The sequence below is a fragment of the Cornus florida genome, unplaced genomic scaffold (assembly GCF_030987335.1).
Source record: "Cornus florida cultivar Cherokee Brave unplaced genomic scaffold, ASM3098733v1 CherokeeBrave_3.0.0_Hap2_Chr05, whole genome shotgun sequence".
Lineage (NCBI taxonomy): Eukaryota > Viridiplantae > Streptophyta > Magnoliopsida > Cornales > Cornaceae > Cornus > Cornus florida.
This window is the reverse complement of record NW_026775575.1, coordinates 115,734,242-115,751,239: the sequence shown is the minus strand read 5'-3', so window position 1 is coordinate 115,751,239 and position 16,998 is coordinate 115,734,242. Positions and strand designations below refer to the sequence as shown.

The window sequence follows — 16,998 nt, the reverse complement described above, 5'->3', positions numbered from 1 at the left end:
CGAGGAGGCTAATTTTATTAAAATACCCCTACCAAGCCAAAATAGTTTAATACAATTCGGTCAACTATAGTTAGTTGGAGGATATTTTAAAAAAAATAAAAATTAAAAAGTAGCTTAATGCAATTCACCCATTATATTTTAAAACGCTACAAGTTATAGGCAGTTTAACGCAATTCACCCATTATATATATATATAATGGTCCCAAGTGGCAGTCCCTATTCCTAGTACTGGTCCCCAAGTGGACCACAAATAAAAATTCAACCCCATAAAAGGAAACATTGAATTCCTTAGTCTATGCTAAAGTAGTGTGTATTTGTTTCTGGAGACGTGTCCTTCTAACCGCCAAGATATGGCCGATTCCAAATGTACCCTCAAGATTTCGACCTTTTTAATTAATTGCAGTGTTACTTCTCAGACACCGGCCATCTTATTGAATTGTCAATCAATATATAATTAAGTTTGTAAATAGTTTTTTAATTAATACCTTATTGTATAGAGATATTATGCTCTGAACTGTCATAAATTTCTGACTCTGTTATTGTAATTTTATGCACACTAACGTGTTGTAAAAGTTCATTTTTGTTACCTTGCCAAAATACGAAAAAAGTTAATTTTTGTTGAAGAAAAAAGAAAAAGAAAAAAAAAAAAATGTGTTTTGAATAAACTGTTATGAACCCTCCACCTTAAAGTAGCCGAATAATAATTTTACATCATTGAAATAATGGGATTTGGATGATATTTGTTGAAAAGTCAAGTCTTTTCAGTTAGTACGCGGATAATTACATAAAGAGCATGGCCCCAGCCCCAGATTGAATTATTAAAGATTCCAAGTTACAGTATATGTGGTACATCGTCCCCGGTCCAATCAATCCCGAAAGCAAATAAATGTGTGAAAAATGTGCAAGTTTTATTACCTTTGACAAATTGAATGACATGACTTTTGTCTATATAAGCATGGATGCTTTAACCCTCCATGTAACTCTCCCGCCAACTGACATATTCACATTAAAAAAGAAAAAAACAAAGCCATTAGACTCTACAGTCAATCTAGCTGCTTTGTTTTCCTTTATTTCTTCAGACACGAACATATTTCCTTAGAAATGGCATGTCCATCCTCTATAGTCTTGACAGTGATGAGGCATGATCCTCAACTTGTATTGCCTGCAATGTCCACGTACACCCCCATTAAATAAAGCAGCTCTCAGACATAGATTGCCAGGAAGGCTTTCGCTTTCAACTTCCATTGATAATATTGTTCTACAAGAGAAGTACTCCTTCCATGGAAGGAAGAGATCCTGCGAGGGTGATCAGAGAAGCACTGGCTAAGACAAACTTGTTTTTTACTACCCCATTTGCTGGTAGGCTTTTAATTTGAAGCCTCCAACCGAAAACACATATCAACCAAGAAGAAAAGAAAAAAGAATTACTTGTAAAACCCTGTTCTATATATAAAGCGGACCATTCACTATATTGTATGTTTGGTCTGTTGTAATCAATGGATGGTTGGGAAAGCTTTGTTTGGTTAGTATCTGCCGCGCGCCACTGTTTGGCTGTGTTTACAATGCCCTCTTTCTAATGCCAGCTATTTGGATGTGCCCTCTTTCTAATTATCTTTTGACTCTATATATATTCTTGTTTGACTTTCCCAAAAAAAAAAAAAAATATATCACTAAGTAATAAAAATGTTTGTATATCGAAATAACGGTGTATAATTTTTACGCATGAAAATTACTAATAACGGGTCAAAATATTACTAATACGTCGAATCATGCCTCTACGTGTTTAAGGATTTAAGTCCCAATTAACTGACTTAAAAATTGTGTGGGTGGGTGAGACTTGGGTCAACAACAAAAAAAATAGTTCAAACTTAAAACGTGTTACCGACCAGATTACATAGAATTCCTTGGTCTGTACTAGAGTAGAGTAGTGTGTATTTATTTATCACCATTGGAAAAGGAGAGAGACGACGATCCAACAATATTCGTGCTCAAAACAATATGCTCAATTCTCAGACGCGTCCTATAAATACCATTTCATTTTTCACATAAAAGAAACACACCATCGACTGACTAAATCTCCTTTCTTTTACTTTCTTCATAACATTTCCTTAGAAATGGCATGTCCATCCACTATTGTACCCTTGAGAGTGGAAAGGCATGAGCCAGAACTTATAGTGCCTGCAAAGTCCACACCCAATGAAATAAAGCATCTCTCAGACATAGATGACCAGGAAGGTCTTCGCTTTCAACTCCCTGTCATAATGTTCTACAAAAAAAATCCATCCATGGAGGGAAAGGACCCTGTGAGGGTGGTCAGAGAAGCACTGGCTAAGACACTTGTTTTTTTCTACCCATTTGCTGGTAGGCTTTTTGAAGCCTCCAACCGAAAACTTATGGTGGATTGCAGTGGCCAAGGAGTGTAGGGAAACGTGCTAGTTTTAAAAACTTTTCGAGGGATTTAAATTCATAAATCTTGATTCATTACATAGAGACAAGTTTTATGCAAAAATTAAACATGATGTATCATTCAATTAAAAGATTGAATACTTACATCAAGGTTTGAGTAAACCTTAGATCTCTCCTCTAAAGTGAATGTTCTCACTTATTGTAGATCCCTTAGCAAGATATATTCTCCTTGGATCTCCATCTTCTTGGTAATTGTTTTACCTTTAGGAATCACTCATATGCCTCCATGAATGACCTTGGAAAACTAGTCTTGTGGGAGCCTCCATTAGATGAGAACATAAACCCTAATTTTCTAGAGAGAGAAAATATATTCCTTTTTCTTCTACTAAAATCACACCTAAAATATACATAGACCATGTATATTTATAGGCAACATAAAGGTAAAGAAAAGGAAACAACTAATCCTTCTCAATCTCTAATTCACATGTCTCAAATCTAATATGATTCCAATATCGAGTTGGGCTATGAGTGAGAATCCATTGGGCCTATTATTTTATTGGCTACAATGAATTAATAATTGGCCCGGTCCATGGACCCAATTCAATTAATTCATAAATTAATTTCTACTCCACTAAAAGAAATTAATTGAACTCTAATTAAATAATAAATAACCTCTAAGTCAATATTGCACTTTGACCCCTCTATGCATAATTAGTTATCGGATAAATAAAGCCATCAATCCGACTACTTAATTAATATATTTATTTTGGTACCTTTGATTATTTCTGACTCGATCACAATAAAACATTTGTTTGACAAAAATAATAATTTAAATAAATAAATATATAATAAATCATTTTGTCTAAAAATACACGAAGGCCTTCGAATTTACTTTGTGATCAACCATAATCAATACAAAATAAATACAAGTAGCGATGATGCAAATATTGAAAATATAACCCTCTAACTATTAATTACATAACTACCAAAAGTGTTGGTCTAAAGATCCCGAAAAATCCACCGAATAAATCAAAGTAATTATTAATTAATAAAAGAGTCTATAATTTTCTCATACTTAAGAGTCAAATGCCATGACGGTGATAGGGAGCAATTGCATACGACGGCTCTCGCAATATATCTCAACCTAACGCGGATCCAGTTCAAATCTTAATTAATTATGAGTCCATCTATAATTACCGATTATGAACCATTTATGATTACTATTTATATATCATGCATTGATTGCCATCACAAACATATATATAAATATCTCTTGTAATCAAATGGACACTATCAATTCTATAATAAATCGAAATATAATACATTGAATTCACCAATTGTATAAAACATAAATATTTCATAAACGTCAGGAACATATGTCACTTTAATCCAAACAGGAATTTGCTATGCCAGGGCATATAAATCCCAACAAGGAGTCCTCTTCATAGAAGCTGATGCAAATGTTGGGCTCCACCACCACATGCTTCAGCCACCATCTCCTTACTTGGACCAGCTTTTGTTCAATGTCCCTGGCTCTGATGGAATCATTGGTTGCCCTTTGTTGTTGATTCAGGTGTGTTCAACCTACCTTGCATCATAACTTCTGTTACTATATATATATATATATATATATATATATATATATATATATATATATATATCATATTGGACTTGTGTTGGTTCATTTGCAAACTCATACTAGTATTACACAGGAGCATTAAATTAAATTAATCTCTCTCAAATAATCAATGGGTGCATGCGCAGGTGACTCGTTTTGTTTGTGGTGGATTTGTGTTGGCACTGCGCCTAAACCACACAATGTGTGATGCAGCTGGTTTGTTCCAATTTCTCAGCACAATTGGTGAGTTTGCACAAGGTGAACCAAATGCACCTTCTGTGACTCCTGTGTGGGAAAGGGTAGTGTTCAACGCAAGAAACCCCCCGCGCATAACATGCCCACATCACGAATTCGAAGAGGTAAGAGACACATCAATGGCCATGGACAACAACAACTTGATCCAGAGGTCTTTCTTTTTCGGACATGAAGAATTAATAGCCCTCAGGAAACAACTGTTGGGAAACGTGCAAGTTTTAAAAACTTTTCGAGGGATCTTAATATATAGATCTTGATTCATTACATAGAGACAAGTTATATACAAAAATAAAATATGATGTATCATTCAATTAATAGATTGAATACTTACATCAAAGGTCTGAGTAAACCTTTAATTCTTTCCTCTAAAGTGAATGTTCTCACTTATTGTAGATTCCTTAGCAAGACGCCTTATACTTGGATCTCCATCTTCTTGGTAATTGTTTTGCCTTTAGGAATCACTCATATGCCTCCATGAATGACCTTGGATGACATTGGAAAATTAGGTTTGTGGGAGTCTCCATTAGATGAGAACATAAACCCTAATTTTCTAGAGAGAGAAAATAAGTTCTTATTTCCTTCTTCCAAAAATCACACCTAAAATATACATAGACCACGTATATTTATAGGCAACATAAAGATAAAGAAAAGGAAACAACAAATTCTTCTCAATCTCTAATTCACATGTCTCAAATCTAATATGATTCCAATATCAAGTTGGGCTATGAGTGAGAATCCATTGGGCCTATTATTTTACTGGCTACAATGAATTAATAATTGGCCCGGTTCATGGACCCAATTCAATTAATTCATAAATTAATTTCTACTCCACTAAAAGAAATTAATTGAACTCCAATTAAATAATAAATAACCTCTAAGTCAATATTGCACTTTGACCCCTATATGCATAATTAGTGTAATACCCCTAATTTTCAAAAGGATAAAATGGGAATGGGAATTTAATTTTTAATTTTTATTTGTGTTTCATTTTTTTTTATTTAATAATTGGACTTATTTGTTATTTGTTTAGCTTAATTGTTTTATTTGCTTAATTGGTAATTGTGTCTGTTTAAATTGATTGTAATTGTTTTAATTTAATTTTTGGTTAATTTAAATATTTGATTATTGTTTTAATTTAATTTTGGGTAGCTTATAAAATTATGTGTGTTGTATTTATAGTTTAGGGTTAGGGTTTTATTTCATATAATAGCCGACATATCATTAGGCTGGATCTAGGATTAGGGCTTCATAGAAGGCTATATATATATAAAGTTATAAGCAAACTTAGGATTGGGGACGGCAATATATATATATATATATATATATATATATATATATATATATATATATATATTCTTTTATGTCTGCAACCCTATTCTTTTAATATCTTGAAAAGGAAAAAAACAGATGCTCTGGAATGTGAAGAGAGATACACAGTGAGGGTCTTGAGAGGTGAATTAAGGGGATTGTGCGTGGGTTGAACCAAGACATAACAAGGGTAGAGAACAGTGATGAGAGGAGGGAACAGTCTTGGAGAATTTAGCAACGGCGTTGAAAGGTTTCGAACCGAAACCTAAAGGTAAGTTTCAGACTATCTCTTTCCCCATAAACTTGTGTTTAGTGCATCTTATATAGACTCCAGGAACTTAATTTAACTATTAACAACGGATTTTATGCATTGCTAGATGATTTCTGAAATCTGTTCTGTGTTTTTAAAGTTTAAACCCGTTGTTGCTTAAACTATTCTGTTGTGAGTTTAATTTCTGTCGTTTGATTTACACTGGAGTATGAGAGGTTCTAGGACTATAAGAACTTAAATAGTATCCAAAGAATGCTACAAAAGTTTGGGATATGACACTGGACTTCGCCGGAAGCGAAGAAGAACTGAATTGGTTGGTTGCATAAACTGTTTTTGTCTTCAAATTAGATTTTTGCCAAACTATTCTTAGGGAAATCAAAGGAGTTTCTAGGAGTATTAGGGCTTAAATTGAACTATTAAAATCCTTAAGAAACTTAGGACAGATAGTTGGAACTTCTGCCGGAAGCAAAGACGAAGCAGTGAAGCAGAGAGGGGCTCTCAGGGGTGAGAGCCGGCTCCTAAATGGTGGGAGCCGGCTCCCATGAAGAGAGAGCCGGCTCTCCATGAGGGAGAGCCAGCTCTAGAAGCCTAGGAGCCGGCTCCAATAAAGGAGAGCCGGCTCTCATGGGAAAAAAACCCCTACGGGTGTTTTCTGTAATTTTTCTGAAGTTCAGGGGCTTAAAGGTAATTACCGAAAAGTGATGGGGGGTTTTAAATGATTAAAATTAACTTGTTAAAGCCTTCAAATAGTTGGTTTATGCTAAGGTGCTAAACCTAAATGCATGTCATAAAACATAAGCGTATAATAGGCCTACTGTCAAGGAAGGAGGATTGCTTGGTTTGTTAAGTTGTTTTGACAACTTAATTTGGATTGACATTGTAATTACTGTCAGAATTTATATCAATGATATATTTAGCGTAGCTCAGTTCCAGGAATGTTGGTTATGACGTCATGTACCCTTATCTAATAAGCTGCATATTGTCGGGAATAGTGGAAGATTAGTTGCTAGTTTTGTGTTAGCAAATTAAATGGAACTCATATAAAATACTTTTTGAAGTTTCATATGATGTATTTAAACTTTGGAGTGTCATTATATCCGACACAGAATTTATAATGGGGAATTACATAGATGCCATGAGTTTTAATTATACATTTGCATGCCGTAAAGGATGGGAGGATTTAAATGCTAGTCATCATTTTAACATCTTAAACGAACTAATATGGATGTGTTGTTTTGGAATTCTAGTATAATGTGCAGTTTAAAATTCTGATATTCATTATATTATGTTATGAAGGATAATTGCTGAACTGTCTTAATTTTCTGTTCTATCAATTACATGGAAATGGATGGTTTAAATTGTTTATTCTTATTTTAACAATTTAAAAGGAGGATCTATGAATATAATCATACACTGGATGCATGATAGGAGCTTATTTATATCTGATTTCTATTATGTTGGTTCTGGATATACTTGATGTTCATTTTGAGTGTGCATCATGTGTGGATCATATGCATTATATGTACCGGTATGGGACGGTGACATATCAGGGATGGATTAGATCAAAAAGCTAAGTCCTACCCCTTTCATACATACGGAATGGATTAACTAAAATAGTTAAATCCTACATGGATGCATGTCCTGTCAACTAAAACAGTTGAACGACATAACGGATGTTTGTTTTATTTTTCTGCATTAGGAAAGAATTTATATATATTTTTATGGTACCGTGATACGAGCTTGAGTCTCCTGATCACGGTTAGGGTGCGTATATTGCAAAGGTTGAGTAGCTAGATATAGCTAATGTTCCCTGGTAGGTCTAGGTACTTGGCCGCTGAAAAGCGTGTTTTATATGTCACCTTCTACCCAGGCTGAACTATGTTATAGGCTAGTGAGCATCCTATAGTGTGTATTTATATATCTATGGACTATTGTAGATATTGCCGAGCTATCTAGGATGTATCTGCGTATCGGGTTTATGTACGGATTGTAGTAGGATGGAACTTGCATGTGGGCCTGACCCAGCTTTATTTTTCAGGTGTTCGTGAGTACCAGGCTTAGGGTTTGATCGTGGTGATGCAGATACAGTCACTCACTCTTCCGACTACATAGGATTTTCTTTCTTATTTTGGTTTTGTATTTTAATTTTGTAAATGTTTTACCAGTTGGAAATATTAGGGGTCCACTAGATGGATTCCTGAGTTGTACGGATTGGAAATTTATTTATATTAAAACTTTTATTTTGGAGGTTTTACAATTAGAATTCTTTTCAGCGTATAATTATTTTATTCTTAATTCAGTTTTATTCCTGCTTATTTATATATTGATTGTCTGGTATCCTTCGGATCTGTGCCCGGACTTGATCACCCGTGGTTCTAGAATCGAGGGGTATCACAATTAGTTATCGGATAAATAAAGCCATCAATCCGACTACTTAGTTAATATATTTATTTTGGTACCTTTGATTATTTCTGGCACGATCACAATAAAACATTCGTTTGACAAAAATAATAATTTAAATAAATAAATATATAATAAATCATTTTGTCTAAAAACACACAAAGGCATTCGAATTTACTTTGTGATCAACCATAATCAATATAAAATAAATACAAGTAGCAATGATGCAAATATTGAAAATATAACCCTCTAACTATTAATTATATAACTACTCAAAGTGCCGGTCTAAGTATCCCGAAGAATCCGCCGAATAAATCAAAGTAATTATTAATTAATAAAAGAGTCTATAATTTTCTCATACTTAAGAGTTAAATGTTATGACGGTGATAGGGAGCAATTACATACGACGACTCTCGCAATATATCTCAACCTAACGCGGATCCAGTTCAAATCTTAATTAATTATGAGTCCATCCATAATTACCGACTATGAACCATTTATGATTACTATTTATATATTATGCATTGATTGCCATCACATACATATATATAAATATCTCTTGTAATCAAATGGACACTATCAATTCTATAATAAATCGAAATATAATACATTGAATTCACCAATTGTATAAAACATAAATATTTCAGAAACGTCAGGAACATATATCACTTTAATTTAAATAGGAATTTGCTATACTAGGGCATATAAATTCCAACAGCTCCCACTTGCCCTCATAACCAATTCAAATTGCACCTAACTCCAATGTTATCTAGATGATGATCAAAATTATTGATCAATGACACCTTTAATAATGAATCAATAAAGTTGTGTTCCAATGCAATGTTCTAGTTACAAGTATATTTTCTTGCCGGACAATATCATGTAGAACATGATACTTCCTCTCAGTGTATCTTGTTCCTCTATGGAACCTTGGGTCATTGGTTTGGACTACTTCTGCACTATTGTCACAACATAGCTCAATAGGCAGGCTAGTATACTCCACAACTTCTAAATCAATGAGATCAAACCAATAGGCTTCCTTTCGCGCCTTTAAGGCTGCAATATATTCCACCTGCAGGCTTGTAACGTTTTGTCGTAAACAAAATTTTGTTTCTATTATTTTTCTTTTAATCCTGTTTTTTGTTTGCCAATAAGACCCTTGTAACTAATCGAGGAGGTTAATTTTATTAAAATACCCCCACCAAGCCAAGATAGTTTAATAAAATTCGATCAATTATATATAATTCAGAAAATTACATAAAATTTTCATTGATTTGGTAGGAGTGTTTTTGACAATAAATCAAAAAGTAACTCTTTTAGTTAGTTGGAGGATTTTTTTAAAAAAATAAAAATTAAAGAGTAGCTTATTGCAATTCACCCATTACATATTTTAAAATTATATATAAAACGACCGACATAAAGCTTGCATTTCAAGCTTATATATTCATTCGTTATATTGGCAGTCTATATTCCTAGTACTGGTCCCCCAAGTGGACCACAAATAAAAATTCAATCCCATAAAAGAAAGAAAACATTGAATTCCTTTTAGTCTATGCTAAAGTAGTGTGTATTTGTTTCTGGAGACGCGTCCTTCTAACCGCCATACGAAATAAGAGAGAAGATCCCCCAAGATATGGCCGGTTCCTAATGTACCCTCAACATTTTAACCATTTTAATTAATTAGAGTGTTACTTCTCAGACACCATCTTATTGAATTGTCATAATTGAGTTTGTAAATAGTTTTTTTAGTTAATACCTTATTGTATAGAGATATTCTGCTCTGAACTGTAATAAATTTATGACTTTGTCATTGTAATTATATGCACACTTACGTGTTGTAATTAAAACAATAAAAAAAGTTCATTTTTGTTACCTTTCCAAAAAACAGAAAACAGTTCATTTTTGTTGAATAAAAAAAAAAAAGAACAAAAGAAAAAAAGAAAAAACGTGTGTGTTTTGAATAAACTGGTATGAACCCTTCCACCTCTGAATAATAACTTTACATCATTCTAATAATGGGATTGGATTTCAGTAAGTATGCGGATAATTACATAAAGAGCATGGCCCAGATTGAATTATTAAAGATTCCAAGTTACAGTATATGTGGACCGGTACATCGTCCGGTCCAATCAATCCCGAAAGCAAGCAAAGGTGTAAAAAATGTGCAAGTTTTATTAGCTTTGACAAATCAAATGACATGACATTTGTTATGGAGCAATGCTTGGAACCTCTCCATCATCCTGACGTGGTCCTATAAAAACTTGACACTCATCCAAAAAAAAAAAAAATTGAATCATCTGGATAAAATTTGGGTTAATGGTAGAATCCATAGAAAACCATTCACATTCTCTCTCTTCTTCGGTCCTTTTTTTATTTATTTATTATTATTTGGAAATTCTCTCCTTCAGTCCTTTCATCTTCGCGGAACTAGCCCAGTCATATTCGCCTGTCACCGTTCCGAATCCTCCGGCCAAGTTCAGCACACCTTGCCGCAAGTCAACCGCAGTTCATCCACAGCCGAGTTTCTCCTTGCCTTCGGCGTTGCGTCGAAAACCCACTACCGTTCAATCTCGCCAAGCACCGCCGCAAGCCCACTACCGTCTTCATCCTCGCCGGTCTGCCATCACCACCGCCAGTTAGATTATTCACAGCTGAGCTCTCCACATCACGGCCGCCATCATCCGAAGCCGAACCCTCCAACAGCAAGCTCACCGCTGAGCTCTCAGCCGCCTACATCCTTGTCTAGTTCACCCTTGTCTCCAACCTCGATCTCAGCAACACCCCACCTTCACTGCCCTCTACAACCAATGATTGTGAGGATGTAGGTGGCGATATCCCGTCGGAACCGTGGAGTTCGCACCAAATCTTTAGCAAAAAAACCCGTTTGTAACGGGTTGATCCAAATGCTTTTCTTTTTTAATATTATACAATATTGAAATAGGTGTCAAGTTTTCATATAGGCAAGTCAGGGAGGAGGACAAAACGTACTTACACTGATAGGACAGGATCCAAGCATTACTCTTTGTTATATAAGCATGGATGAGCTCTATATAGCTCTCCCGCCAACTGACATATTCACATAAAAAAATAAATAATAAAAAAAAAAGCCATTCGACTCTACAGTCAATCTAGCTCCTTTGTTTTCCATCATTTCTTCAAACACGAACATATTTCCTTAGAATTGGCATGTCCATCCTCTATAGTCTTGACAGTGATGAGGCATGAGCCTCAACTTGTATTGCCTGCAGTGTCTAGGTACATGCATGAAATAAAGCAGCTCTCAGACATAGATGACCAGGAAGGCTTTCGCTAGTTTTCAACTTCCATTGATAATGTTCTACAAGAGAAGTCCTTCCATGGAAGGAAGAGATCCTGCGAGAGTGATCAGAGAAGCACTGGCTAAGACACTGGTTTTTTACTACCCATTTGCAGGTAGGCTTTTAATTTGAAGCCTCCAACTGAAAACTTATGGTGGATTGCATTGGCCAAGGAGTCGTCTTCATAGAGGCTGATGCAAATGTTGGGCTCCGGCCACCACCACATGCTTCACCCACCCTCTCCTTACTTGGACCAACTAATGTCCCTGCCTCTGATGGAATCATTGGTTTTTCAGGTGTGTTGTGTTATTCACAATTTGTAGTGGCCTTAACTTGCTGCCTTAATTAATTCATAATGAAAACGGAAATTCACGATTCTGTATTTTGAAAAGTGTAGCTTGCAAGTTCATGGTTTCGTAATTTTTAGACATGTAATAGAAGCAACAAAAACGTACACTTCTATAAAAAGAAGTCACTATTCTGCAGTATTTTTTATTTTTATTTTCATGATAGCAACCATGAAAATTTATTGTAGACTCTTCTTATTTTTAGCACCATGTAAATTTTGTAGATAGTTGGTCAAGTTTCATTAATTTTCTTCTCAAGGATTACGCTTAAGTGATATTCCAGAGAGTTGAGTTTTGAACTTCCAGCCTCCCAAATGTGAAGTTAGAGTTGGATTTGGATCCTCTAAGATATTTTTTCTTATATTCACGAGTTAAAAGTACTTTCTAAATCAAAGACAATCCTAAATATATTAATTGAGTTGTGTTTGAACCACGTACAATACATGTACCAAAAAGGAAACGTACATGACTACCTCCTTGCATTTCCCTTATGACAACATTTTGCAAGCTAATAAACCGAATTAAGAATAAAATTTCTCTCAAATGCGTACAGGTGCATGACTCGTTTTCTTTGTGGTGGATTCGTCTGGGCACTGCGCCTAAACCGCACAATGTGTGATGTAGTTGGTTTTGTCAAATTTTTCAGCACAATCACCGAGTTTGCACTGGGTGCACCAAATGCACCTTCTGTGACTCCTGTGTGGCAAAGAGAGTTCCTCAGCGCAAGAAACCCTTCGCACATAACATGCCCATATCACGAATATGAATACGAAGAGGCCTCCGAGTACCACATGTGGATAATCAGCTGCGGGCGGCTCATTTACCACCTGCCGGTAGAGGGTAGCTGATAATTTTTTGGTTAATTATATATGTGGCTGATTGCCCCTGGTCAAAGAATTCTTCAGAAGCTACCTGCTTATTTTGAATTCGCTGATATAGTGCAGAAGGTTGATATGCAGTGTGTAGGGAAAAATCTCCCTCCAATAAGAGCAGTCCATGTCATCATAAATATAACTTGATCTTCGATAAAGTTCAAAGCCCATCTCATTAAAAGCTCAAGTTGAGTTGGTCATTAGCCCAAACCTACTGTTATCTAACTACCAGCTTTACTAAAGCCCGAATCAAGACGCCAGCAGTCATGTAGACCAAGTTAAATGCGGCCCAAATCCATTTAAAGAAGGAGCCGTTCCTGCAAGGAAAAGGATTCACTAAAGGAAGCAAGTTCTGTGTAAGGAAAATCTAGTAAGGGAAGAATTATAAAGAGGAAAGAATTCTATTTGTAAAGAAATCGATATATGGAAAGAATTAGAGGACAAGCAACGCGAGTCCTACCATAATTCTTCTAACTTTTGTATATAAATAGAGGCCTAGACCTCCAATAAAGGGATCAAGCAATTCTACGCCTCTCTATACACTGTTCTTGTTTATTTTTATTGTTTATTGAGTGAGTTGTTTTATTTTTCTCAATCATTATTGGTTGAGCGAAATTTTGCACTTACACTTTGGCGCCGTCTGTGGGAAACGTGTGCAAATATATTCCCACTCTTGTTTTTGTTTCACAAGTGAATCCTGCAGCTACCATCCAGAATGTCGAACGGAGGATCTTCAGCAGATCAACAGACGGAGTTGATGCAAAAGATGCGTGAAGAGTTTCTACACCAGTTTGACGTACTTCGTCAGGCAAACGAAGCAAGCGTAGCTCAGATCGCCTTGCTTCAACAGCAGAATAACACTCTGCAAACGACGCTGGCTCAGTAGGCACCACCGCCACCAGTGGGTGACACAGCAGCACCCCCTAGTCAGAATATTCTTCCGATTACTGGACTTCCGCCTGATGGGATTCCACCTAATGGGGCACGACCCAATGAGGCTCAGCCAAATGAGGTTCAGCAACAACGGAAGGTAAGATCCGAGGCTGCGGCTTCAGATAACATCTCTCGTCGCACGCAGGATGAGCAAGTCGAATCCAGCCATAAGCTTACGGTGTGGTCTAATGGAATCTCAGATGGTGCAGGTGTTCAGGATGCCTTTGACGAGAAGAGACTCCTGAAGATTCAGACACCTGCCGAGATGGTTAGAGAACACAAAAATTCCTTGGTCAAAACTCCTTTCACTGACGATGTGTATCTGGTTGAGAGGCCCAAGAAATTCACCATGCTTTCTTTCACCCAGTTTGATGGAACAGGGGATCCTTCTCGGCACCTAGATCATTACGCTCAAAAGATGGCTTTGGATGATCGTAATGATCCTTAGATGTGTAGAGTTTTTCCTACCAGTTTGACAGGAGCAGCACTAGAGTGGTTCAGGAATAGACCGCATAAGTCCATCCCGGATTACGTAACTCTATGCACCATGTTCCTGGCACAGTATTGCGGAAATAAGAAGAAAAAGAAGAGCATTGCCAGCCTCTTCACCGTAAGGCAGAAAAGGGGGGATACATTGCAGGATTTCTTGTCAAGATTCAACACGGAGGCCTCAGAAATAGCGGATTGTCATCCCGCAACTGCTATAGAGACATTTAAACTCGCGATAATTCAGGGGACGAAGTTCCACACTTCCTTAGTCAAGTATTCTCCTCCCGACATGCAGACTCTAAATGCCAAGGCCCAGATCTACATTTGGCTTGAGGAAAATATAGCCCACCGAGCGCAGCACGCCACCCTCGTGACAGTGGAAAACAAGCCTCGAGAAAGAATTCCAACTCCAAAGATTCAAAAAAGCCAACGTTCCTCAACGTCGATCACCCAGGCACCTGAAAAAAGGTAAAGGGTAGAGGAAGGATTTACACCTCTCCGAACTACCTTGGCTCGGCTCTTCCAAGAGAATAAGACGAAGTTCACAACTCCGCAGCCAATAAAGCAACCCCTAGAGCAAAGGGACAAAAGCAAGCATTGCGCTTATCATCGAGATTATGGGCATTCAACCAACGATTGCAGATCCCTTAGGCGACAGGTGGAGAATATGATCGCCAGAGGTGAGTTGACGGATTACCTCATGACAAAGGAGTATGTAAAGCCCCGCGAGGTCTATCCCCGCAAGGTAGAAGGTACGCAAGTAAAAGTTATCAATGCAATACATGGCAGGTCTGAAGATGATCAAGAGTTCAAGGAGGTGTACAGATTCAGACTGAGGGCGACCCACAAGCTCAGGAAGATATCCTTGGTCAATGCTATCAATTCGGGTAGCATCAGTATTGGATTTGGAGATGGCGACCTATCCAGAGTGCAACTCCCCCACGAGGATCCATTGGTCATCATTCTTTTAGTGGCCAATTGTATGATCATAAGGGTTTTGGTAGATCTAGGAAGTAACGCCATCATAATCACAAAGACGATCTTTGATCAGTTAGAGATCCCGTCATCATCTATTCGACCTACCTCCAGCCCGTTGATGGGATTTGATGGCACAAGAGTAGATCCCCTTGGAGTAATAGACTTGTCCGTAACCGTGGCGAAGAGGACTCTGAAGGAGAACTTTGTTTTAACAGAGATCCATCATTCTTACAATCTCATCATGGGAAGAGGCTGGATACATCGGATGAGAGGAGTTCCGTCCACCCTTTACCAGGTGATGCGGTGCTTATCTTCGGACGAGAAAGAAGTAATTAATCTGTAGGGCGATCAAGTCGTAGCGAATGAATGCTATATGTTGACACAAGTTGAGGCGAAGAGGGTGTCAACTCAACAGCAACCAGGTGTGGTTTCCAAAACTGGACCCAAATAGCAATTACAAAGCCCTCTGTCTAAGTATCTTAAGGTAAAAGAGGAAGAGGAAATTGCAAAGCCCACCGAGGAGACCCTCGAAGCCGTGGAAGTTATCCTAGGCGACCCTCAGAAAGTTACTTATCTAGGCTCTTCTTCCACGTCCGAAGAAAATGAGGCATTAATTGATGTTATCCGGAGCAATGCAGATGCCTTTGCGTGGGATCACTCAGACATGGTAGGGATCGATCCCTTAGTTTCCTACCATAGTCTGAAGATGGATCCAGAGTTCAAACCGGTTAAGCAGAAACACCGAAGGTTTGCCCCTGAACGCAATCACATTATAGCTGAAAAAGTGAGCAAATTGTTGCAAGCAGGTTTCATTCGAGAAGTGCAATATCCACAGTAGTTGTCGAACGTGGTAGTCGTACAAAAGAAGAATGAAAAATGGAGGGTTTGTGTAGACTATACCAACCTCAACAAAGCTTGCCCTAAAGATAGCTTCCCTCTGCCCAAGATAGACCAGATGGTTGATGCTACCACTGGCTACGAGAGGCTGACATTCCTAGAAGCATATTCGGGATACAATCAAATTCCTATGAACCCCGAAGATGAAAAAACGGCTTTTATTACAGAAAAGGGGACTTATTGTTACAGGGTCATGCCCTTCAGACTGAAGAATGCTGGAGCTACTTATCAACGCCTTGTCAACAAGATATTCGATAATCTGCTGGGAAAGATAGTTGAAGCATATATAGATGACATGGTGGTTAAAAGTGTGAAGAAAGAAGATCATTTGAAGCATCTACAGGAAGTTTTCAATACCTTGAAGAAGTACAACATGAAGCTGATTCCATCCAAGTGCTCCTTCGCGGTATCATCAGGTCAATTCCTCGGCCACATAGTGAATAAAAGAGGGATAGAGGTAAGTCCGGCTCACGCTAAGGCTTTCATCCAAAATCAGGAACTAAAAAATCGCAGGGAGGTGCAGGTTCTTACTGGTCGGATCGCAGCCCTCAGCTGGTTTATATCTCGATTGTCAGATAAGTGTAAACTATTCTTCGATGCTATACGATATAAGAATAAAGATATATGGGGACCTCAGCAGCAGGATGCCTTCAGTCGGTTGAAAAGTTACATGGCCGAACCACCAATTCTATCCGCTCCAAAACCCGGGGAGGTTCTTATTATGTATTTGGCAATTTCTAATATAGCGACAAGTGCAGCATTAATTAGAAAGGAAGGAAAGAGGTAATATCCAGTCTTCTACACAAGTAAGACCATGACAGATGCGGAGACACGATATAGTAAAGCAGAAAAAGTCATCTTAGCCTTGATCTATGCCAAAAGGAAGCTTCGGCATTATTTTGAATCT

General features: G+C 37.3%; 2 protein-coding genes across 2 annotated transcripts; both read left to right on the top strand.

Moving 5' to 3' along the window:
• Positions 1–2,114: 2,114 nt before the first annotated feature.
• Positions 2,115–11,083, top strand: LOC132310041 (methanol O-anthraniloyltransferase-like). Its single transcript, XM_059808283.1, has 4 exons — positions 2,115–2,406; positions 3,831–3,979; positions 4,171–4,494; positions 10,667–11,083. Exons 1-4 carry the CDS (start codon positions 2,115–2,117, stop codon positions 11,081–11,083), a joined length of 1,182 nt encoding a protein of 393 aa, XP_059664266.1.
• Positions 11,084–14,175: 3,092 nt separating this feature from the next.
• Positions 14,176–16,032, top strand: LOC132310040 (uncharacterized). The gene is made up of 3 exons (XM_059808282.1): positions 14,176–14,684; positions 14,859–15,522; positions 15,679–16,032. Exons 1-3 carry the CDS (start codon positions 14,176–14,178, stop codon positions 16,030–16,032), a joined length of 1,527 nt encoding a protein of 508 aa, XP_059664265.1.
• Positions 16,033–16,998: the final 966 nt, after the last annotated feature.